The sequence below is a fragment of the Diplotaxodon limnothrissa genome, linkage group LG11, assembly GCF_057381915.1.
Source record: "Diplotaxodon limnothrissa isolate DT_005_m linkage group LG11, D_limnothrissa_male_GT1.1, whole genome shotgun sequence".
Taxonomy (NCBI): domain Eukaryota; kingdom Metazoa; phylum Chordata; class Actinopteri; order Cichliformes; family Cichlidae; genus Diplotaxodon; species Diplotaxodon limnothrissa.
The window spans coordinates 24,301,587-24,324,383 of NC_140606.1; the positions used below are offsets into that span (position 1 = coordinate 24,301,587).

The 22,797-nt window shown below is 38.9% G+C and overlaps 1 protein-coding gene across 1 annotated transcript; it reads right to left on the reverse strand.

The window, feature by feature from the left end:
- Positions 1 to 1,616: 1,616 nt before the first annotated feature.
- Positions 1,617 to 17,310, reverse strand: bcl3 (BCL3 transcription coactivator). The gene is made up of 9 exons (XM_085365412.1): positions 16,756 to 17,310; positions 15,861 to 15,981; positions 8,639 to 8,747; positions 4,137 to 4,338; positions 3,368 to 3,456; positions 3,173 to 3,250; positions 2,670 to 2,837; positions 2,102 to 2,201; positions 1,617 to 2,013 (listed from the first exon to the last, which is right to left on the reverse strand). Exons 1-9 carry the CDS (start codon positions 17,225 to 17,227, stop codon positions 1,781 to 1,783), a joined length of 1,572 nt encoding a protein of 523 aa, XP_085221538.1. The 5' UTR covers positions 17,228 to 17,310; the 3' UTR covers positions 1,617 to 1,780.
- Positions 17,311 to 22,797: the final 5,487 nt, after the last annotated feature.

Here is a 22,797-nt window from a genome sequence, read left to right on the forward strand (position 1 = left end):
AATACTGGCAATATGTAAATATAATGACGCTGACATTAACCTTAATACTTTTATTATTATGATCTCATATGAATGTTGCTTATTGAGGTAGTGAAGGTGGGTGAGCTTAAATACATGCAGTCAGCCCTGTGAAGTAATGACAGTGCACCAGAGAGGTGAAGAAGAGAGGTCTGGCAGGTTAGAGTGGGTGGAAATGAGTGTCAGGGGTGATTTGTGTAAAAAAAGGATAGCAGCAAGAGTGACAGGGAAGGTGTGCCTGATGACAGTAACACCTTGCAAACACGGGCTCTGACAAAAAGACATGAGAGCTGGAGGTGGCCACTGTGGAAACCTTTAAAGGGAGCAGCCAAGTAAAGAAGAATATGAGTTTTTCCCGTTAATATGGTCAAATATATTCATGTCATCCAGAAATCCAAACCAGTATCTGATAGCCTTAAATTTATGCACAAGTCGTACATCTCATATAACAAATACCAGTGTGAATTCTTATTGTGGTTGTTAAAACAGAGAATATAATTTTTACTATTAATCAATATCGCATCCTCTTTGGAGCCAACTATAGATAACAGGCACCCGTTGTTAGCTGGTCTCATGAGTTTCACAAATGCTGTTAGTATGGGAATGGCTCTATTATTACTGGGATATTGCACAGGTGGAGCTTTCCGCACCACAGTTATATTATGTCCAAACAAAAAAGGTGTTATGTTTTTGTCAAAGCTGACAGAGAAAATCTGTGTTATTATAGATGCTGTTGGCAATTTGTTTTTTGTGTTCTTGGCTATCTTGAGTTATTTTGAAGAGATTTGTATAATCATCTATTTTGCTTTGTGTTTAAACATTGGTGATTTATCTGTAATGTTCAGATGATGCTTTGGCAGCAGTGAGGTGTTTCATTTCCCTCGTGCTACCCTTGCTTATTGTGTTAGGGGTTTGTGGGTGGGCGTAGAGCGGCTTGGTTAAAAAAGGAAAGTGAAGAGGGGATGGAAACTGTTTTGTCTCACATCCTGTTCTGTCACCTGTGTGCCTGTCATCATACCCCTTTTTAATCTTTTCTTCTTGTTACATAAATACTTGATCACAAAAAGGTTTAAGGTGAATAATAAAGCTAAAGCAAGACATCACATTTTTTTATTATATTGATTTATTATATTTTTATGTTTTATTGTTTTTATTTATAAAAATATCTACATTTTTTTAACATTAAAAAAACACATCAACACGCACACTAACAGACATAAGAGGTACAATGCCTGTGCACAGATTATCAAAAGAAAGGAAACCAGGTATTTGACTGTGCAATATATAAGTCTTACAAGGATACTGCAAACTTAAGAAGTCTTGGTGGCATAATGATGAAGACACTCTTAATGCAATATCCACAGTTCAAGTAAGGCCAGGTACATTTGTTGCATACCATCATCCCCTCTAATCTGCTAATCAGAAATTAAGACAAAGTGCCTAGAAATACTTTTACGATGGGACTCTGAGTTCACTGAGCTTTGGTCCGTAGCAGTCATTTACTCATGTCTGTACATAGTTTTAAAAAATGTTTTTTTATGTTCAGTCTTGAATGCATGCAGTGGAATATTTCTACTGATGCATAGTTTTCCAGCAGTGTTTCACTCCCCAGTTTTCAAAGAGTCAGTACAGGACCGGAGTCTCCTTAGAAGCAGCAAGCTAAGCAGGGAGGTTGCAGGCAAGTCTGTCAAGGCATGAAAGCCTGAGAAAGGACACAAACTATGATTGTCCAGGGAAGAAAAATGGGAGGTTTGGCCTGATTTCAGGTGCAGTCCATTCCTGCCCCGCCATCCCATTGGGTGAAGCCCTCTCCAGCATGATGTTGTCTGATTGCTTCCTTGATGCTCGACTGTGTGGACATAGATGCAAGTCTTACTGGAAAATAAGTCTGAGATCGTAAAATGGAAGTCTCTGGAGAGTGGGAAGCATTCTGATGAACAATGTGTGGCGTAGTTGAAGGTGAGCACCCACGACTATGGCTGGGAGATGGAGACCCTAAAGGAGAAGCACAGAGTATAAATTAAATACTGCAACTTTTGTTGTTTCTGTGTGTGAGACAAAAAGACGCTTGAATGCTCCTCACCGTTTTCTGTTAGGTTGCTCTCAACTGGTGAGACTGACATACAGTGCTGATCTTGGACTCTTATTTGCCTGGAGCCTCTTCCTCGTAACACATCTGCTATCTGTAAAACAATTTATTGTTCATTAAAAACTTTGTACGTGACTTAAAATAAGTCTCATAGTGATATACTAAAATAACTAGAGGGAAATGGTGCACTATTCAGGTTTGGCCTCTAGAGGGAACGATACACACATTTACTTCCCATTTTGGCTTCAACTCTTTCTTCCCACTAATAAGAGCTAGGCCAAGTAGGTTTTGCAACTGTTTGTATCTGTTCTGACATAAATTATGTAACACATAGCTGTGAATTCCCATAGTAAAATCATAGAGAGAGACTGAAAATTTGTACAAATATAAGGAACTGATTTACTGTTAGATCAGTAACCTTTAGGAGGTTTATTGTTTTCCAGCACAAGAAGCAGGAACATACAACCATAAAACAGAATAAAAGGAACAACACTGTATCAATGGAATTACAGCAATGTCCATTATATTTATTGTTTTTCCTCTTTGTCATCGCCTCACTCACTTTTTTGTTCTTGGCCACCATCACTGGGGTGTCATTGTGGTAGTTCTTGAGGCTACTGTCAGCTCCACTCTTCAGCAGCAGCCGCACTGTCTCCACCTGACCTCGGCCACATGCGCTGTGTAGGGCCGTGTTCCCACTATATGACTGGCTGTTGACATCACATCTATTCTGCAAAATAGAAAATCACCAGAAAATGATTCATAAAGGAAGCCAGAGTAGATGTCGGTAACTTAGAAAATGAAACAAGAGATAATGTCCCAAAGAGGTTGAGTGCAGTCTGTGATGAAGAAAGGAGAAAAGATTCACATATACAGCATAGCTGCTAAACTCTAAAAATAAAGAAAAACTACAATTATATTGCAATACTTTAAAAAGGACCCTAAGAAGAAAAAAGAATACAAAATTATGCACTGATAATGAGGTGGAAAGAGAAAAGCAGAATTATTTAACTCTGCTGAGTCACAACCCTTCTCTCCCCTCTTCTACCCACACAAATTCATTACCTCAATGAGGAAGTAGACCATGTCTGCGTTATTGCTCTCCACAGCATGCATGAGAGGACTCTGGCCACTTTTGATGTCCTGATTAGAGAGAAAAAAAAAGCACCATGGGAAAAGTCAGAGAATGCAGAGCGGAAATGCAAAAAAGCCGTGATGCTGTGAAACCCACAGTGCTGAGTCGGTACAACAGGGACTGACCATGGCATTGATGTCAGCTCCAGCATCCAGTAACATTCTTGCCAAATCCTTACGGCCCTGCAGAACAGCCAGATGGAGAGGGCTCAAACCTAAGAATAATAAAAAAAGGAAAAGCCTGCATTTTATATTCATGTTCAGATTTTATACGCATTGAAAAAACAGATATCAGTTACAGAGGTACAAATAAATGTCTTCAAAGCTGCTTGGAGATTTGGCAATGCGACACTACACTGACACCAGACCACAAAGGAAGGAAATGTCCTCTTCCCACCCACACACCCAAAACAACCAACCCAACCCATACCTGAGGGTGGCTTTACATTTTTCATACCCACCAACAGACTGTTAAGGCAGTTAAGGAGATTATAAGAATAGGTGTATTCACTGTAGTAATGTAGTAATGCATTTTTCTTTTCATAGCGCTTTCAGTCTGGAAACTGTGTCAGCGGTTTTTAATTCACTTCACCTGGTTGTGCACATGTTTCAACTGATAGATGTAAACGTAAACTGGGTCACAAATACAGGGGGCATGTGACAAAAACAACAAAAATAAACAGAAAATATATCAGGAAGTATAATTTGATTGCTAGCCAACCATGTTTAATTTGATATTTTATGAATCAGTTAAACTAAATCAAAAATTATAATAATCTGAGATAAAAAGATGCTTGCAAATAATTACAGGCTTTATCACACTTAGTGAGAGCTAAAGAGGTGTAAGCAACCCTTTTAGTGTAATACATGCCAAGAAGTATCTTTAGTAACTCACCATCAAAATTTCGGATCTCAAGGCAGGTGGCAGATGATGGCATAGAAAGCACTACAGACAGGCAATCCCGCTGGTCATATTCACAGCAGAGGTGGAGCGCTGTTTGCCCATTACGGTCCAAGGCTGCAGGGTCAGCCCCTGCTTTCAACAATGCTTCCACCATGTTTGCCTGCTTAGTTATCACTGCCAGATGAAGGGGAGTCTGAGGGGGAATAACAACAAAAATTATAGTTTAAACAAGCCAGATATATCACAGCTGATAACCATAAAGATGCAGTGCAGTGTTTCTCAAGCTTTTGGTTTTTTCACAAAGCCCACAAACAAGGGAAATACATACTTGACATAAAAAAGCACAGTGTTTACTTTGGCTAATTTACGATAACTATTCTTCTCAGTGAAGTTAAGAACGCGGTGTTTTCTTGTAAAGGCCTCTGTTTACCTATAACCTGTTCAACAGGTTAAAGGTCAATGAGACAAAAAAACAACAACAAAAAAAAAGAAGCAAGAACACATCAACACCTAGAAGAAACACACAATGACCATGAGCTGGCTTCACCTATGCATGTGTATTCCTAGATTTACACAAATACACTCACTAAGTGCAAAGTTTTCAGCACTTAAATTAATATATCTTACAGAACAAACACTGTCAACAAGAGTAGAAGCATCAGACTTTGTGATTAACTGAAAATGAGGAAGAACCTGTTCTGAACCGCAGTCGACAATGCCGGGAAAAGCAAAAGTCACTGTTCACCAGGTGTTTGCCTGGATGAATATTGTAAGCACTGACAAAAATCCCTTTAGCAATCTAGGATGTTCCTGTGGGTGAGGTCACCATGTATCATCCTGTTTATATTATGTCAATTAAGGCTTGGGAGGGCGCAGGCAACCTGGGGTTCATTAAGCAATCCTTAGTTCATAGTTCAGTCATAAAAGGGAAGTATTTAAACCTGGACTTTTTTAGCTGCTATTCTAGTTACACAATAAATGCAGCAAGTAGGAACGGACTGCTTCTCCAAGTTTCACTTTTGCTGTGTTACTACTAACGTGTGTGTGTGTCTGTGCACAGAGAGTTCGTTCCAGTAAAGACTATTAAAGTAGGTAGGGTAGCAGTGGGAGAACATCTTTGTGGAATTCCTCCAATGTGTCAATGCAACTTCCCTGAATCCTATGACTCACAAACATGCATAAGTACACAGTCATATACACAATCATGTTCCCTGAAAGATTTCCAGTATTTGAACTTTCTGCTATAAACATTTACTATAGAACAATATTATGAAATGCTACCATACTATTAACTTTTCCCAAACGCCATTAAGGACATGTCTTAAATCCCTTTCGATATTACTTTACCACTAAGGCCTTTTATGGCCTTTAATATAGACCCCCTTAGAGCTGGCAGGCTCTGGCTTTGGTTTCCTGTAATAGATTTCACAGTGACTAAACTAAATTTCAGCCAAGATAAGAGGAAAGGTAGGAAGGGAATGAAGGGGTGGAGAACAAGGGGAAAAAAACGGAAGTGGCAGAGGGGAGTCCAAGGGAAAGACAGGAGAACAAGGGAAAATCCCTTCTCTTTCCCTTGGGTCTGTCCTCATAGGCTTACATTCCCGAAAGATGAGTGGATCATCATGGATGAGGTAAAAAGATGACAGCAGTAGAGGTTTGGAGGCATGAAAAACAACCCCAGGCAGTTCCAAACAAGGGGAAGGCAGCACAAAGCGCCAAAGACTTGTCTTCTGCTGTGAGCACAAGAGGGTAAAGCCAGGCGTATTGCACAAATAAACATCACATGCTTACGTCAGTGTTGTTGACAGTTACACTGATAGGATCAGTCAGTTCATCAACTATGGTTAGAAACCAAATTCTATAACCAAAGATATATGCAGTGAGAGATATAAAAAAAGAGAGCGAGAGACTGAGGGAGATAGAGAAACAACACAAGTGAGACAGAGAGAGAGAGGCACGCGCATGAAGGGAAAGTCCCTGTAAACTACCCTCTGAACCTCACTGCAAGGTATGTTGAGAAACAGCCCAAAGCAAGGCGGGGGGGAGGGAGGGGTCATGTGACTTCTCGGAACGAGGACACTAAAGTACACACAAACGCATACGGATGCCTTGTTTGTGCACACACATGCACACACGCTCACACTGAAAAATAAAATGGCATACCACCAACGTACCATAAACAAAAAGAAAACAATTATTCAATTGTTAAACTGCCAACCGCATACTGCACTGTAACGGTAACACGTCCACATGGTAGTCTCTGTTCTAATCCACATGGCAGTCAGTGCACGTTTTAGTGTGGGTGGCCCCAAAGGATTTAGTCCCCAAACCCCACAGTGTCAGCATCACGCTACATTATCCGCTGTCGTAAGAGAAGCAAAAGTTTACCATTGTAGTATGTGTTTGTGTAGCTGATAGCATGTGGGAGTATCAAACAGCTGTCTCTATACTATTGTTGTAGTTCTGGGAGTGGAAGGCAAATCATGCCGTGACACTTGCACTGCTCTTCAGTTACAATACTGATAGTAACACTCTGTCAAAATGTTCCATATGCAAAACCACAGAAACTCAGGATTTGTCATCATTGGATAAGTTGTATTTTAATTGTGCCTGGTTTTTTTTTTGTATTAGAAAATGGCCTGTGTCTTCTGGACTACGAAGTGAACTCAGTGTTTTTAAAATTTAAAAAGTTCCCTACCTTCATGTTGATAAGTTTATTCATTGTGCCTGGTTTTCAGTCAAAACCACACAATCTGGTAGGCAAATGACTGTGGCGGGACCTATGCCTGTAAATCTCCCTTTTTGGTTATAACTGTGTATGACTTCAAATGTGAGTGTGTATGTGCATGTATGTGTGTGTGAGTGTGTGTATTGCGTGCATGCATTTTCATACATAGGGCAAACACAGGATATCATAAAACCTATGCTGTCAAGCCTCAGCGATGAGGAGAGACAACAACTGATGATAGCACAAGCATTATTTCTGGTAAGCTTGCCTGTGGCGTTCAATGTGGTGTGAAACCCCACACTTGAGAACAAACTCCAGACTTGAGAACTGAAGCTCTGAAAAAGCTTGGTTGCTTTTCTATTGAGGAATGGAAAAGAGAAAGCCAGCAGAAATCAGGAGACAACAAAGGAGAAAAGAATGTTGAACTGTTGGCTTGGCACCAGTGCCTGGGACAGCCCTGGATTGGGAAACACTTAAAAGCAACTCCATATACACAATCCCAATAAAACATGTTGATAGAGTAAGTAGGGAGTTGCACTGCTCCATCATTTTTTTTGGGAAAAGTCACCCTAGTGAAACTGCATTGGATCTATTTGTCAGTTTTTCACATTAAAAATCCAAAATTGCCCAACACAAATTAAAACATGTGCAAAATACAAGTTTAAAAGGCGCTTTTGAAAATTTTACTGTGTAATTTTGCATATGAAATTTTTTTTACTTAAGGTAAACACACTAGGTACACAGCAAAATCTCCAGTGTTAAATTAACACTGGAGAGTGTCTATATGGGTCCACTCCTCTGAGTGTTAAATACAACACTGTTGAGTGTTAAATTAACACTTTTGACAGTGTTATATGTTTAAAAGTAACCTAGTCAGTTTTGAAGATTAACAAAGACTAACACTGAGCAGTGCTGATTTTCTAACACTGGAATATTTCTAACATTTTGAGTTATTTTCCAGTGTTAGAAAATCAGCACTGCTCAGTGTTAGTCTTTGTTAATCTTCAAAACTGACTAGGTTACTTTTAAACATATAACACTGTCAAAGGTGTTAATTTAACACTCAACAGTGTTGTATTTAACACTCAGAGGAGTGGACCCATATAGACACTCTCCAGTGTTAATTTAACACTGGAGATTTTGCTGTGTATCAGTGTAAGGTTTCTGGGAGTTAGTGTGAGTCATTTTTGTGCCAATTAATCATATTGGCTTTCTTCTTTCTGAATTTCACAACATGGTAAATCCTACATGTAAACACTGAAAAATCCCTTGCTACATATACAGAAAGTGACCACTAGAAAACCATGTGCAAAATACAGAACACTGGAAATCACACATAGTCCTTCCCAGAATGTGCATGGCTTTGGCTTGTGGCAAGTACAGGTGGAGAAACCGGGAAGGGTGAATTCCACTGCACAACCCTCAGCTGCCATGACCGTAAGTGTGTGATAATGCACTGCAAAGCAAGGAGGAAACCAATTCACTTCCTCTTTCTTTCTTTTCCATGTAAGTGTTATCAGAAGGGTGAGACGGGGAAATATATTGTGCATGCTGAGGCTGTTTTACATGCTAAGCTTTTTCTGCAAGCGTGCACATGTCCACACATGCCAACAGCTCCATAATCAGCAAAGATTCTTTGCTTTAAACTATTTAAATTTCTTTGCAAATCCCTATGACTATAAAAGCTCTGTCTCCTGGCATTTAATGGTCAGAACTGTGTGCATGTGTATATTTGTCAGTAGCTTTATCAATGCATCTGTTTTACCTGGCGGAGATTGTTGTAGATATCAACGTCTTTATGACCCAACACCAAGAGCTGGATGAGTTTGTAGACTATGGCCAATGCTCCCTGGACCACGGCTATGTGGAGAGCTCTGTGAAGGACACATGCACACAAAAAAATGACACAGTCAACAAGTGTTGCATTTTCAAATTGGATTTAACATAACCTATTTCTCATTTTCAACCTGATTATCATTGATCAAACCTTTAAAAGCTAATCTCTTTTCAACCAAATCCCAATCCCAATCCCAAAACCCCTTCATGGCTGAAAAAGTGGTACATGTAACTCTTCACTATTTCCCCAATATGAATCAATATATGTACATATATGGAAATTAGTGTGTGCCTCATTCCTGACCTCTTGTCAGAAACCTGCAACCACTCTCTCTCTGCATCTGTGAGTCTCACTCACTCACTCACTAATTATTGTGCTAAATAAAAGAAGGCAGCACATGCGCACAACCCACAATATTAGTCAGGAGAAGAAAATCATTTAATTTTTTTTGAATTGCAGGAAGTGTATTGGATAGCGTATAACAAGTTGTTGCAGACGATAAAGTTCTCGTCAAACCAAAGCTATTTACTTGTTAGGAAACATACTGTTGGGCATAATGCAACATGTGTAAAGTAATGAGTTATAGTCAACTCCAGAAGCATTTCCAGAGATGGAGCATAGACATACACAGACACACACATGAGCAAAGACTTGTTCCAAATTACCAAGCCTGACAAGTTAGTCTCGCTCTGCAAGCTGACAGAACTGTTTTCTTTTATTTCATTTTCTTACTGTGAAACCTGGGCTCTCAGTATTGACTCCAAAGCAAAAATGCTCAGCCACGTTCATGAATGCTTGCTTTGTTTATAACATTGTATGTCCTCTAGTATATAAAACAATACCTTTTGGATAGGTTAACAAGATTAAACTGCAAAACTACTGTGTGATTATGTGCTTGCATGAGTAATGGCAGTTCTTTACATCATATACAGAATTAACCTTTAAAATTAATGCATCCCCATCATAAACAACTTAAAACAACAAGTGGAAATGGAACAATAGCGAGCCTGGCTGAGTCTTTATTAGAAGCCACCTAGTAGCACTTACACACTAAAGCACAATGAAGCTTTGTTCACACATGGCCTATTGAAGAAGTAGGAGAACCAGGTCACCAGACTATTACTTGTGCTATTGTCAGACTGTCACAAGTATATATCACATGAACTTTAGACAGGAAGCTGGCAGTTTTAAAGTCCAATCCACTTATAAATGACAACTGAATTCTCCATGCATCGTCCTCAGGTAAAAGTTCATAACTTCCGTGCAAGTGTAAAAACACCTTAATTAACACGTAGCATGTAAAAACGAAAAACAACAGCTGTGGTTTTGCTAAAGCGATGAGCCAGACTAAGTCAGTGCCTGGAAAAACGTCTTAGATGGTTGCCCGGCAACTTTACTGTGGCAACAAACTTTTTGTTTGTTTTATTTTAACATGTACATCACATTTATATATAGATTAAATGACTGAGACATAGCATCTTCATAATTGTACTTTTTAATTGTTTTCTCCCTGTCGTTAGCATGTATGCTAAACTAAGCTAACCTGCGATAACCAAAGAAGGGGGCGATTATTTTGTGGCCTTTAAACTTAACATGTGGAGGACTAAAGTTTGTTTTTTGATCAAAATCAGCCAATTCTGCTTGATCACTTGATATAAGTTATAACACTGAAAGTTGCACTGACAAGTTCAGTAGATGTACAGCACTGACTCACAGTTCCTTTATCACACAACCTTATCAAGAAACCACTGTCTGTGATCTATACATGAAGCAAATGAACAAACACAGGGCGGGGTTTGGGGCAGGGAAGGGCAGGAAACTGATTGGTGGTGCAGAGGCATGTTGTAGAAAACAGTTTATCAGTTTTCACATTTTTCTTTTTTTGCTCTATCAGAAGAAGCAGCTTCCAGTAAGACCCAGACAAGTTTTATGTCACTTCCTGTTGTCACTAACAAAGACAGCATTCTTTTTCCTCTATCTTGGTCTATGTGCACTGAAATCTAGTTATTAAGCCGTATGGTTTCTGACAGGGGCTTTCTTTAGTTTTGCTCAGTCAGCTTCAACAGATAAGTCATAATCAGACATACAGTGCAATTATGCAACAGGAAACAGAGACAGTTCTTTAGAATAAGTTAAAAGTACCTTTGAAGGCAATATGAGGTCAAAAACATAAGTTCATATAATGACAAAAGCACTTGCAACACTTTGCAACACTCTCAGTTAAGTGAGATGTGTCCCAGTGACACAAAGTTAAGTTAAAGAAGAGTCGCGCTTGAAAAGAAATAGCTTAAACTGATTACAATTTTCAACATTACATACTACATATTAAGATTTCCCCAGTATTATTTTTTTTATCTGTGTCCTGGCATTTAATGATCATAAATATTCCTTCAAAGTGTGTTCTGTAACCAACATTCACTTGGCAGTTGCAGGAAATGTGTGTGTGTGTGTGTGTGTGTGTGTGTGTGTGTGTGTGTGTGTGTGTGTGTGTGTGTGTGTGTGTGTGTGTGTGTGTGTACTAAAAGAATGCAAAATAAATGCAAAAAGTAGATAAACCATCTGTGCATATGTATATGCATGCTTAATTCTAAAAGCCACGCTTAAGCAAGGCAAAACAAATGTTCTCTGTGCAAGAGTAGTTTTCAAGTGTGACTGGAATAAACAATTTTGTATGTCTAGTGTGCAGGGCGGTTCTTCCCTCAGCAGATCCCTGTTCCTGTAACTAAGCTCAGCAAAGTGAAGAAATCTGCATCAACAAAGGTTTGGTTATATTTACTGTACATGTTATTGGCTACCCATAACTAGCTTTAAAAAGCACCTGCAGTGTCTCCACAATAAACACTACAGTAAAGGAGATAATCATTCATGGCACAGTATACCTGGTCTCAAACATAGTGACAGGCAATTCATATATGACTTTAGCAGAGTTTTGTGATTCTGAGCCCTGAGAAAAGTGTGAAAAATAGATTTATCTTTGGATCATTCATCAATAACCCTTAACAAACTTAATATTCAGATCCTTTGCCTCCATGTATGCCTATTATCATTCTGTTTATCTTGCTCAGCCCTTTTATATCATCATCTATGTGTCTCTTTTCTCTTAAGATGAAACTGCACTGTTTCTTGTTCCTGGAAGTGGGGCAGACCACAGCCCCAGATAACCCCAGGCCCAGCAGCCCTGACGCACACAGGAGTCCCAAGCTTAACACAGATGGTAACTGTGTGTATGTGTGTGTGTGTGTGTGAGAGAGAGAGAGAGAGAGAGAGAGAGAGAGAGAGAGAGAGAGAGAGAGAGAGAGAGAGAGAGAGAGAGAGAGCGAGAGAGCATGTGGTATCCTGTTTGGTATGGAGGGTGAGAGTGCAGCCAGACTGAATGATCAGACTGAAGCCTAACATTTCCTGTGGTCTGTGGACCAGCTGAGCAATGAGATGATGTGTCAGTTTGAACGTGTAGTAAACAAAAGAGAAGCAGAGTCACACCACAGTCCAGTTAACAAGAAATGACAACTTACTTCACATCCTACTGTGCTCGTCATTAACAATTATACTACTTTCAGTCTATGATGGTGCAAATATATTTACGTGGGAACTTTGATGAGCAAGTAGTTTATTATATAAATATACTGTTTGTCATTGCATCCACTAGAGCAAGTTAAAAACTTTACTATGCAAAGAAAAAGCAGTTCTGGCCTGACTCACATTTTAAATCCTTTAATCGTGGATGGATGCAAGTTAAAGAGGAGAAATACTAGCTGTTAGAGTTCAATCAAAAGCACTCATAATTCTATAAGATCTTGAACTTTCATATCTGTGGAGGCACCATCAGTGCCAACTAATGTAAAACGGCTTTACAGGACTATCCAAAAGTCTTGAGCCACCAGAGCCAGTGGTCTTCAATAATAGTTCTCCAGATTTTCTGAAGGTCTTTCAAAGTTTTTATATGTTTCTATATGTCCTCAACCAGAAAAGGCCTTGGATGGATGGACTGGTTACATTAACAAAAGTGATCCTTCACATGCAAGTGATAAGTGATTCAGTCTTATCATTTTTGTGGACTTTCAAGATTAAGTGCAAGTTAGTGTTCTCAAGACCATCTCACCATTACACAAAAAGAGAAAGAAAACAGAAATTCCAGTTTAGAGTTTTTCAACTGATAAACTTACATCTAAACACAACTCAAATATCCATGCTCCCAGAGGACAAACCTAATAATTTTTTAGTTTTCATCTAATCAAACTTAAATGTGTCAGTTTAAACCTATGCACTGAATGGATGCAAGCTGATAAAGCTGAATAAATGCAGTTTGAATAAGAGCATTGCTAAACTATGTATGTCATGGTATGTAACTATGTAACTGACTGACTGGAAGCATACATGTAGGAGCTGTAAGTAAATCAACAGTTTTGCACATCTTCCATTGAAATGACAGTGTAACAGAACAGAAAAGAGGAGTGAGAGAGAGAGAGAGAGAGAGAGAGAGAGAGAGAGAGAGAGAGAGAGAGAGATGAACCTGATAGAAAGAAAGCGGTAAATGAGGAAGTCAAGAGCGGATGTTTGGGTTTTTTGAGCCCATTCATTTAAAAAACACAGAGAAGAAAAGAGAGAGACAGAGACACCTGAGAAAAACCACAACAGCTTTTTAAAACTGAGCACTCACTGGTTTTCCCGAAACTAAGGGGCTCAGAGGCGCTGAGAACAAATCCCATTGACGTAAAAGCAGGCGCATGCTCACCATCAAACACATTATGTATACACGCACATACATACACACACACACAAACACACACTCACACTCATATGCATACAGTGTGAAAAACGAGAGGGTGCTGTAAATGTTTCTTTCTGAAGAATTCACACAAAATTTTAAACAACCACAAAGCAGCAAGAAGGTAACCGATGCCTGCGAAAGCAAAGGGACTAGGTGTTGTGTAAGGTTTCTGCACTTAATCTGTCTTGCACCGAGTTTCTGCTAATGAGACAGACTTTTGATTTGCATTATGCCTACACAGCAAGTTTAGTGTACAACTGTGAGGTGCACAAGTGGAGATAAAAAAAATAAAATCAGAGCACAGCTAAGATGTCAAAGGTGGTTTAAAAAAAAAAAACTTACTTTAATAGAATATAAAATAAAAACTGTTGTTTTTAAAGCTTTTTTTGATCTGAGACATGCATTCATCTACTTCCGTGGAACCATCTGTTAAAGATGGATATGTCATTGCAGTTACAAAGCAAATATGAGATAATAAGCAGCTGTAAGACCACGGGACTTAACTTGTGGCTCGGCTAAATATTGGTCATCATGAGGTTTGGTTTTTTTTGAGTGAATGCAAATGATGATGATACTTTTTGAAACTGCATGATCAAAGTGCCAATAAATTCTTGGACATGCTTTGCTTTCGGTCACATGATTCTTTGTGTCTTTGTATGAATTTCTGTAGTTTATTAGTGTGTGGGTGGTAGATTTTGACAAAGTAAAGTAACCATGCGTTAAAGTTTAATATTTGCATTCATGTGGTCTCGAAAACTCCTCTGGTGCCCTGTGTATTCTCACTACCACCACCTCACGCCTCGAGGGACCAGTCAGCTGACTCTGGATTGTTCAACATGTGAATACCAACAAATCACTCTCAGCCTAGATCTATAGTATACCTGTAGCTTCCAGGTTAATATGTTAGGTATGTTAAATCTCAATAAGTCCTTATCAGCAGTGAAAATGCAGTCAATAATGGGAGGGCACACTGACTGACTGTACCTACTCAGTATGCACAGTCAGGTGAGTCATGGAGATCAAATAAACAAAGAACGCTACTGATATCTCACGTCCAGATTGTGCAACAGCAGAAGTTTTGTCTTCGACAGCAGGACATTGACATTAATGTTGTTTGGGTTGTTCCTCGTAAATCAATTGCACTGACATCTTATTGAAGTGAACAGTTTTCCTTGAGAACTTAGTTTAGACTTAAAAAAGTGAAAGCAATAGTAATGATCAGACTGCACGTTTTCATCACAAGGGCCTTTCGATTTTTGGTAAGAAGTTGTGATACATGATTAATGTTAGAAAGCTTTCTAATAAAAACACTTTGATATATAATACAGTAGGAATAATATGACTGCACAATTCCATGCAGCTGCTTTAGTTTCAGGGGTATCGTCGCATTACGAAGGGTGACTGGGAAAGTTGAATCAAACAAAAGCATCATTAACTGCATATGGTTTTCCTACGGTGAAACTCAAAACGTCTGTTGTGAAACTGGATTAGGATGCGTACTCATACACCTATACACTGGAAAACACATTGAGATAATGGGATATGTGTGAAACCTATAGCTTAAATATAATCACTTGCTATCATTTGCATGTTTGAATAAAGAGGCGTGGTCAGGAGCTGAAAAATGAAGCCAACATGTACATGCATGTTAGTTGACTTAGCTATTTTAAGTTAAATCAACTCATATTGACTCCCATATGTATGTGATATACCCACACGCTTTCCTAACCAAGCTAGCTAAGTGGCACTGTAAAGTTAACTCTCCATGTCCTTTTTATATCTATAGAAACTTTTTGCTCCCAAATGACCACCATCATGAAGCTAAAGTTGCAATCATTATACCATGGCCATCTTTTACATACAGTTTGTGATTTTAATGTTCATGGTGTTGAGGATGAGTCTGAACTTGTTGCATATGTCCTTCTATTTACTGTCACTGGCCATGTTATACGGTTTAAAAATGACAATATGAGTCAGATTTAAACTTTACATTTTTTTGTAACAATAAACTTTTTTCTGACAAAGTTTAAGCTGAGTGCAACTTTCATATCTGGCAATTGATGAGTCACCACTTCTGAGAAGTTGGGATTGACTTGAATCTCAGACTCATACTGTACAGTAGACCTCAATTTTCAAACCATTATCCTCTTAGAAGTCCCTCTAATGAAAATTTCTTGAAGTGAAATGATTGTGCTGAATTTTCAAATCCATAAAATGTGCCAAGTTATGACTTTCAAAATGACAAATGACACAATCATGCACAAGGTGGATGAATCATCTTTTAAGTTTACTATATACACCAGTTACCTGGATGGATGGATTGATTGTATATCATAAAGTGACACCCAAATATCAGAATGAAAAAGAAAAGAATCAACATACGTATCTCCATCTTCATCTTGTCTTGTTGCTTGAGCGATACCAGCCAGGACGTTTTCAGTTTGGTGGGCCACAACATTATTTGGCTCTGAGAGATGAGGCAGGCAGAACACTGGGTAATGACCTAAGCAGGGATGACACAGAATGAGAAATAGAAACAATGAGAAAGAGAAATAAAAAGAAGTTTGCAGGGAGAGAGAAAGAAAAGAGAAATGATGAAGATATAAATGAATAATTAGAAAAGCTCCTGGCAAGCAAGTGATTTCTGTAATAAGGAAGTGGATAAGTTACAAGTCATATACTGTAAATATGAGTGTGCTGTATTCAATTATAAATTATGAGCTACTTTGATTCATGCAGTGAACACACTAATGAGGGGTACAGTAGGTGTAAAATAGCTTAGTGGGCATTTTCAGCAGCAGTAGCTTCTCTATGGTCTCTGACTTCACTGTCTTTTCTGCCACAATGTCACACTGGCAGAGAAAACCACTAAAGAAAGGGGAGGAGGAGCTGTCTGTTGCCACAGTTTTAAAAATCAAAACAGCATTAGCAGGTAATGCCCTGTAATACCACAAAAATGATATGCCCCAACATGTAGTGCCTTGCTCTGTCCTCCAAACCTACATTTTGTCAGCTAGTCTGATCATTTTACCCACAGGCTGCTATTTCACGTATTATTGGTTAAACCAAACAAATATTCAATGCGTTTTTCTTTGGAGAACAGTGAAATCAAAACTTCAGATGGTAATTTTACAGACATCTCATGGTCTCATAGTCTCATGGTCCAATTCTTACTTTGGGGTTTAAACACTTACAATATTTAAAAACAAAACAAAATAATAAAGCTGTTGCACAACATACTGCAGTATTAGACTTAATGTTGGCCAGCAGGGCTTACCGTAAGGGAAAAAGCATATGGGGTATCCATTTGGAATCTGTCCTTCCAGCTGCCTGGGAGTCACTGGTGCTATGCCGACTCTTTCCACGGGATCGGCTAAAGTCTTATCTTCCGGAGGAGAAAATCGGTCTTCTCTTTCTGCTTTAGACGGTGACAGTCTCTTGGTCTCCGGTTCGACAGGAATCGGGCGTTTCCTAAAAGGAAGCTGTGAGGCAGATCTATCCGCTGGACGCTTGCGAGAAGTACTGGTTGGTGAGACCGATACGCCTCTGACCGTGGGGCAGTTTTCATCTAAACTGTCCGCCCCTGTGAACGCCGGAGGTGCAGGTGAACCGCCTGTTACCCGAGCGTCCCTGGAGCCACAGGCTGGAGTCCCCCCGGCGTTCCCACGCACTCGGACATTGGTGCGCAAATCCAGCGGCACTGGGGCAACCGACTTGTGGGTACCGTTCATGGTCATGATCCTTGGCATCAACTGGGAGAGATTCTTCGAGATCTGAAGAAGTTTATTGGAATCAGTCAAAGCAAAGTGAACCGACCGTGCGCAATTCCCATATCCATGAAATCAACTGGACAGCGATCAGACCATCACCCTGTTTCCTTTTGAGTCACTAGTGGGGTTTAGATAAGCGTTCGAATTCAATGACCTGTGGGGGGAAAAACACAAAAATTTAAAATAAAATAGTCTACATGTGAAGAAACGCTAAGAGATAAGGTACTTATGTGTGTCCTAGTGCACCTATGACAAGGTAGAGTGCAGCTGCGCGACTTTCATCTGCTTTTAATGAAGTGTCAGAGCGACACGGTGCTTTCCCTTTAAACCGAAACAAAACGATTCTACCACTTAACTTTATACTAAGAAAGGCAGGAAAACAGCGACGAATTCATAGCATTCTTGCATTTCCGACTTCTGACATCTGTCTGTTTTGCATGCAAGTTAAAAACATTTAACACCGAATTTCGCAAGAAGTTCATGGCTCGTTGCTTGTTCAGAGACTCTGTGCAATAGCAATGTACAGAACAAACACGGAGGCACTAGTCGACTGTCGATCGACTGTCCAGCACATGATCAATAGGTGACAACTTTTTTCTTTTAAAATAGTTCAACATTGTTTCACATTTAATGTTTCAACATTAAATTTGGATTCAATACAAATTTTGATTTGTGAGCAACTTTCAGTTTAGCAAGGTAATCAAAGTATTCATTAAATTACCTTGCAGAAACTATTACTACTAACTACTATCAAAACATGAAAAAACAACCCTTTCTGTTACAAAGACGAAGTCAAGGAAAAGATGACTTGATGCTAGATTCAAACATAATAATTTTTTAAGGCTGTCTCAGCCGAGTTTAGAGCAAAATATTTTATTTTGCTAGTGACTGGTCATGAGTAAATAAACGAATAGCCACACTATTAACTGGGAACTACATGAATATTGCTTTGCTTTCTGTCTTTTTTGTTTGTTTTTTTATAATTCAATTCAGGTTCAGCTATATATCCTCAAATCACAACAAATACTGCCCCAAGGAGCCTTAAACCATAGCAATCAGTCAGACACCAACCTCTCAGAGAACAGAACAGGTGAAGGCTCACGCAGGTTCATCCAGTCGTGCAGTAACTTCTAAAAGAAGCATGAACTTCCCTAAGATTTTGTTACTTACCTGTGTATTTGGAAGGCCTATCATTGATTACTTGATGCTGTGAGTTATGGGCTCTTCTGCGCATGCTCTGCACAGCCATGTGGTGGTGGCCAAATGAGACCTTTCAGGGCTAAAGAAAATTAAGCAATATTGGAACTGCAGTTCCTCAAATGACCACTTCAGGCTGACTCCTAAAGAAAGTCCGTCCACATGGACTCCAGTATTAAAGTAACCAGTTTAACTGCACAATTTATTTTAATTAAAGTCCATAATTGTGGTCCTACTATAGCTTTTGGAGCGTTTTTAATGCAATTATCTGACTAGTAATTTGGGTAGTCCTATCCATCCATCTATCCATCCATCCTCTTGTTAGCACTAATAAGTAGGTCTCTATGTCTGTGCCAGGCATCTATATAGTTTGAAAATCAAGCTTGCAAGCTTTTTGACTCTTCTAAATTTTGTGACATCTAATAAAACAACATTGTGACAGTTATAAAGCAGACCACAAATTAATGTGTGACATCGTTTTGTATGCTATCTGTGGTGATGCCCTGCCTGACAAACGCGCTGGCCATACCTTTATAGTTCAATGTCATGATCTATATCAAGGTCATGCCCCAGAGTTCTCTGTGTTTTCAGTAAGCAAAGACTAGCAAAGGAATAGTTGAACTACTCAACTCATTATGCAAAGAAGTAGTGCAGCTACCAGAAAGTTACTGAAACCAGCAGGTTACTGAAACAAGCTACTCCAACAATGCATTTAGTGTTTTCCTTTCTGTTACTGTAAATATGTTCACTGTGCAAGCATAGCCACATGCTTGGACCATGGCTTCTACCTTGTATTTAGAGTAATTTAAGCTGTTTCTGCCATATAGCAAGCAAACACATTTCATGAGGAAGAGGTGACAAAAGACAAAAGATTTTGAAAGGTAAACTTCCCTTTTGAAATTTTCAAGGATCCTCTAATGATGAGAGGTTGCATACATCCTGGACAGCTCAACAGCCTGTCGCAGAGCAAACACAGAGATATAGACAACCATTCACACTCACACCTAGGGGGCAATTTAAAAATTACCAGTTAACCTAACCCCACTAACTGCATGTCTGGGAGAAACTGTGCAAGCACGGGGTCCCAGCCAGATGGTGGAGTTGAGTGCTAACACCTTCACCACAATGCTGCCTTAGTTCAAATAAGGCTTAATGTGACATTGTCAGCATTTGTCTCAAATATTTGATTAGTTTATCCCTTGCCTTGAGTTGGTGATATCACCAGGCTGCAGATCAGAGCTGAATTCAAGCAATCTCCAAAGGGATTAGGGATAAAGGAAGATTGACTCATCAGTTAATTCATGTTACTGCTACGCTTACAGGTACCCACCTTTCCTGATATCAAATTCTGCATGCAATCCTGAAAATGCAAACACATGCAAAAATCACATCTCATCTTCTTATCTTTAATCTTATCCCACCCCACCCTCTGCCATGTTCAGATTACCTTGGTCAATTTGGGACTTTCCTCTTTCCACTGAAGTGTGGAGTGGGCAACGGAAAGTTAAGTATAGTGTCTAAAGTCCCTAAAAAGCCCTGACACTATACAAACAAGATCTGCAGCTGTTGGGTTATTCAAGCATTATGGTCTGGATTTAAGTGTCAGCCTTTATGAAAATTACATGCTTACTTCTTTTACACCCGGCCTGATCCTGAACACGCACTTCATATCGATTACAGCAGGATGAAAGTTTGGTGAAGTTACTGAAGTTTGGTGACATTTAAGAAGATGCAAATATATGTCAACAGAACATCTTCTCACACTCATTTAACATTTTAGGGACTTAATTCAGGCTTCAGGTGAAGTAATAATCATAGATGATAGAAAGTAAAATATGGACACAAGCTGCAAAACACTGAAATGGGGCCCTCTTGTGCTCTGAGAGCACAGGTGCATCTTGAATCTTTAAAAAAAAATGCAGACAGGAATTGAATCTTGCAAAAACATAAATAAATAATTTGGGCCTAAACAAACTTCTGATGTGTTCCCCTGATTAGTGGGTTTGATAGCTGTTATTACTAGCAGATGGAGGAGCACTAACCTACTGCAGCATTTACAGCTACAGAAAATGTGACTTTTAGTGAGTCAAAAGACCAAAGCATTTTTGAAATGTGATATGTATGTTCTTCACTTAACGCAGAGTCAACTGGAATTTAAGTGAAAAGTAATGTAAGTAAAGTAAAAATAAAAATAAAATGAAAAGACTGCACTGGCAGCTGAAAACTGGATGTGCTTAGTCTGATAGGCTGAGTTAGTGTCTCCCCCTTGTGGATACTTCAAGCCAGGCTTCATTTAGACGATGCATGATTAGATGTATCTACTGTATATGTAATACCTGTTTGAAATGTAATTTAAACAAGATACTGACTCGGTATCAAAAAAGAGCAAGAATGAAAATATGTCAGTAAATGTAAAATGAAAATCTTTTCATTTACATTTCACACCTGGGGATTTGTATCTGCTCCTGTCCATTCTGGATTGAGTCCCAGTACAGTTTACATACTGTGCCAAAATCTCAAGCCACCTCTCCTTGCTTCATTTTTTTCCCTTCCAAGGAACCAGACTTTGTTGTAATTATTTTTAGAAGGACTTGATCTGTAGTTGGTCTTTTAAAGTTTTTCTTGGGCTGCCTTTTCACTCATTTTCAGTTCAGTCTTCATACCTGACTATTTTCACCTTTTATGTATTGATTGAAGTGTCAGGCCTAGAAAAAAATATATACAGTAGATGAAAGTCGTGTCCTTAAGAAAAAGGAACAAATCCAACAAGGATCTGACACAGAGCCTAAAAGATGCATCTGGCCTTTCAGTACTGTTCACTGAAGCCTCATCAGAAATGCTCTCGGTGGAAAGGTGCCTGTCGAGATCTTATTCTTAATGAAGGGGAAAATGGAGAAAAGGCTGCACATGAACTGGACTAAAAATTAGTAGCAACAGATTTTAAGAAGTGATGAATCCAAATGAAAAATTTGGAGGTTTTCCAGACTAATGTTTAGTTTGTTTTCTTTTAACTTTAGCATTTTGTGAACATCGTATATTTGACATGGTTATTATTTGTGCTATCAGCCTCCTGAAAAGCCATTAGCAGATCAGTGCTCTTTGCTATGAAGTGGTTAGGTGGATAGCAAAGTATGAAAGAAATACCTGACCACAGAAACTGACAAAAACAGCAAATTTTGCTTTTTAAAAACTGTATGATATTTTCTTGAACAATGTATATGTTGAGTTTTACTAAATACCGGGGAGGTGTTTTGAGTTGTGCTGATATAAGATGATTAAAAAAAAGACAAACTTTAAAAATGCAGTAGCCAGAATCCTCACAGATACATGAAAATGTGATAACATTGCCTCAGGATTGAAGACACTTCATTGGCTCCCATAGCTATATATAATTACCTTAAAAATGTGTTCTGTCTTGGTCCCCAAGTACAACACAAATTCCAGAAAAGTTGTGACATTCTTTAAATTTGAACGTAATGAAAACTAGAAGACAATATTTTATGCACAATAGAACAAATGTTCAAACTGGGAAACTGGACACCTTCATCCACTAAATGTGTTCATTTCAAATTTGATGTCTCTACAGGTCAAAAGAATTCTGCCACAGGGCAACAAACAGCTGAAAAAGTGGGAAATGTCAAAAAGGGAGAACATCCAGCAATTAATCTAGAAAGTAATTAAGCAAAGTGATCTGTTACATGATTAGCTAGAGACGTCTTAGAGAGGGAGAGTCTTTCAGAATTAAAGATTGGGAGATGCTGTCAAATCGGTGAAGTAATGCATAAAAAGATAATGGAATATTTAAAAACAGTGTTTCCCAACATCCAGTTTGATGTGTTTCCAACATCAAATTGCAAATACTTTGCAACTCTCATGATCTACATAACATAACATAACATGCATAACATCATCAAAAGATTCAGAGAGCAACTAAAGCTCTATCAAATGAAATGGAAGCTATAGTTAAACATACTCCAGAAACGCCGTTGTGTCCTGTGGGCCAAGACTCATTTTAAAAGTCGGAATTTGATCCATGGTCATATGAGTCCAAATTTTATATTCTTGTTGTTAATCACAGACGCCGTGGCCTCCAGGCTAAAGAAGAGGGAGACCTTCCAGCATCTTCTTTGATGGTATAGGGATGCAGTGTAAGTGTACACAGTATGGGCAGCTTGCATGATTTTTAAGGAACTGTGAATCCTAAAAGTCATATAAAGGTTTTAGAGGAACATATGCTCCCCTAAAGATGATGTCTGTTTCAAGGAAGGCCTTGTATTTTTGAGCAGGACAATGCAAAACCACATACTGCAGCTATTACAACAGCATGGCTTCATCGGAGAAGAGTCCGAGTG

What these genes read in the sequence shown, in the direction of transcription:
- bcl3 (XM_085365412.1), bottom strand. Translation starts at nt 17,227, where the DNA reads ATGCCAAGGATCATGACCATGAACGGTACCCACAAGTCGGTTGCCCCA. An exon ending in CATATGCTTTTTCCCTTACG is followed by an intron (nt 15,982 to 16,755) that starts GTAAGCCCTGCT and finishes ATCCCTGCTTAG; the next exon opens with GTCATTACCCAGTGTTCTGC. An exon ending in TGGTCTACTTCCTCATTGAG is followed by an intron (nt 2,838 to 3,172) that starts GTAATGAATTTG and finishes TCTATTTTGCAG; the next exon opens with AATAGATGTGATGTCAACAG.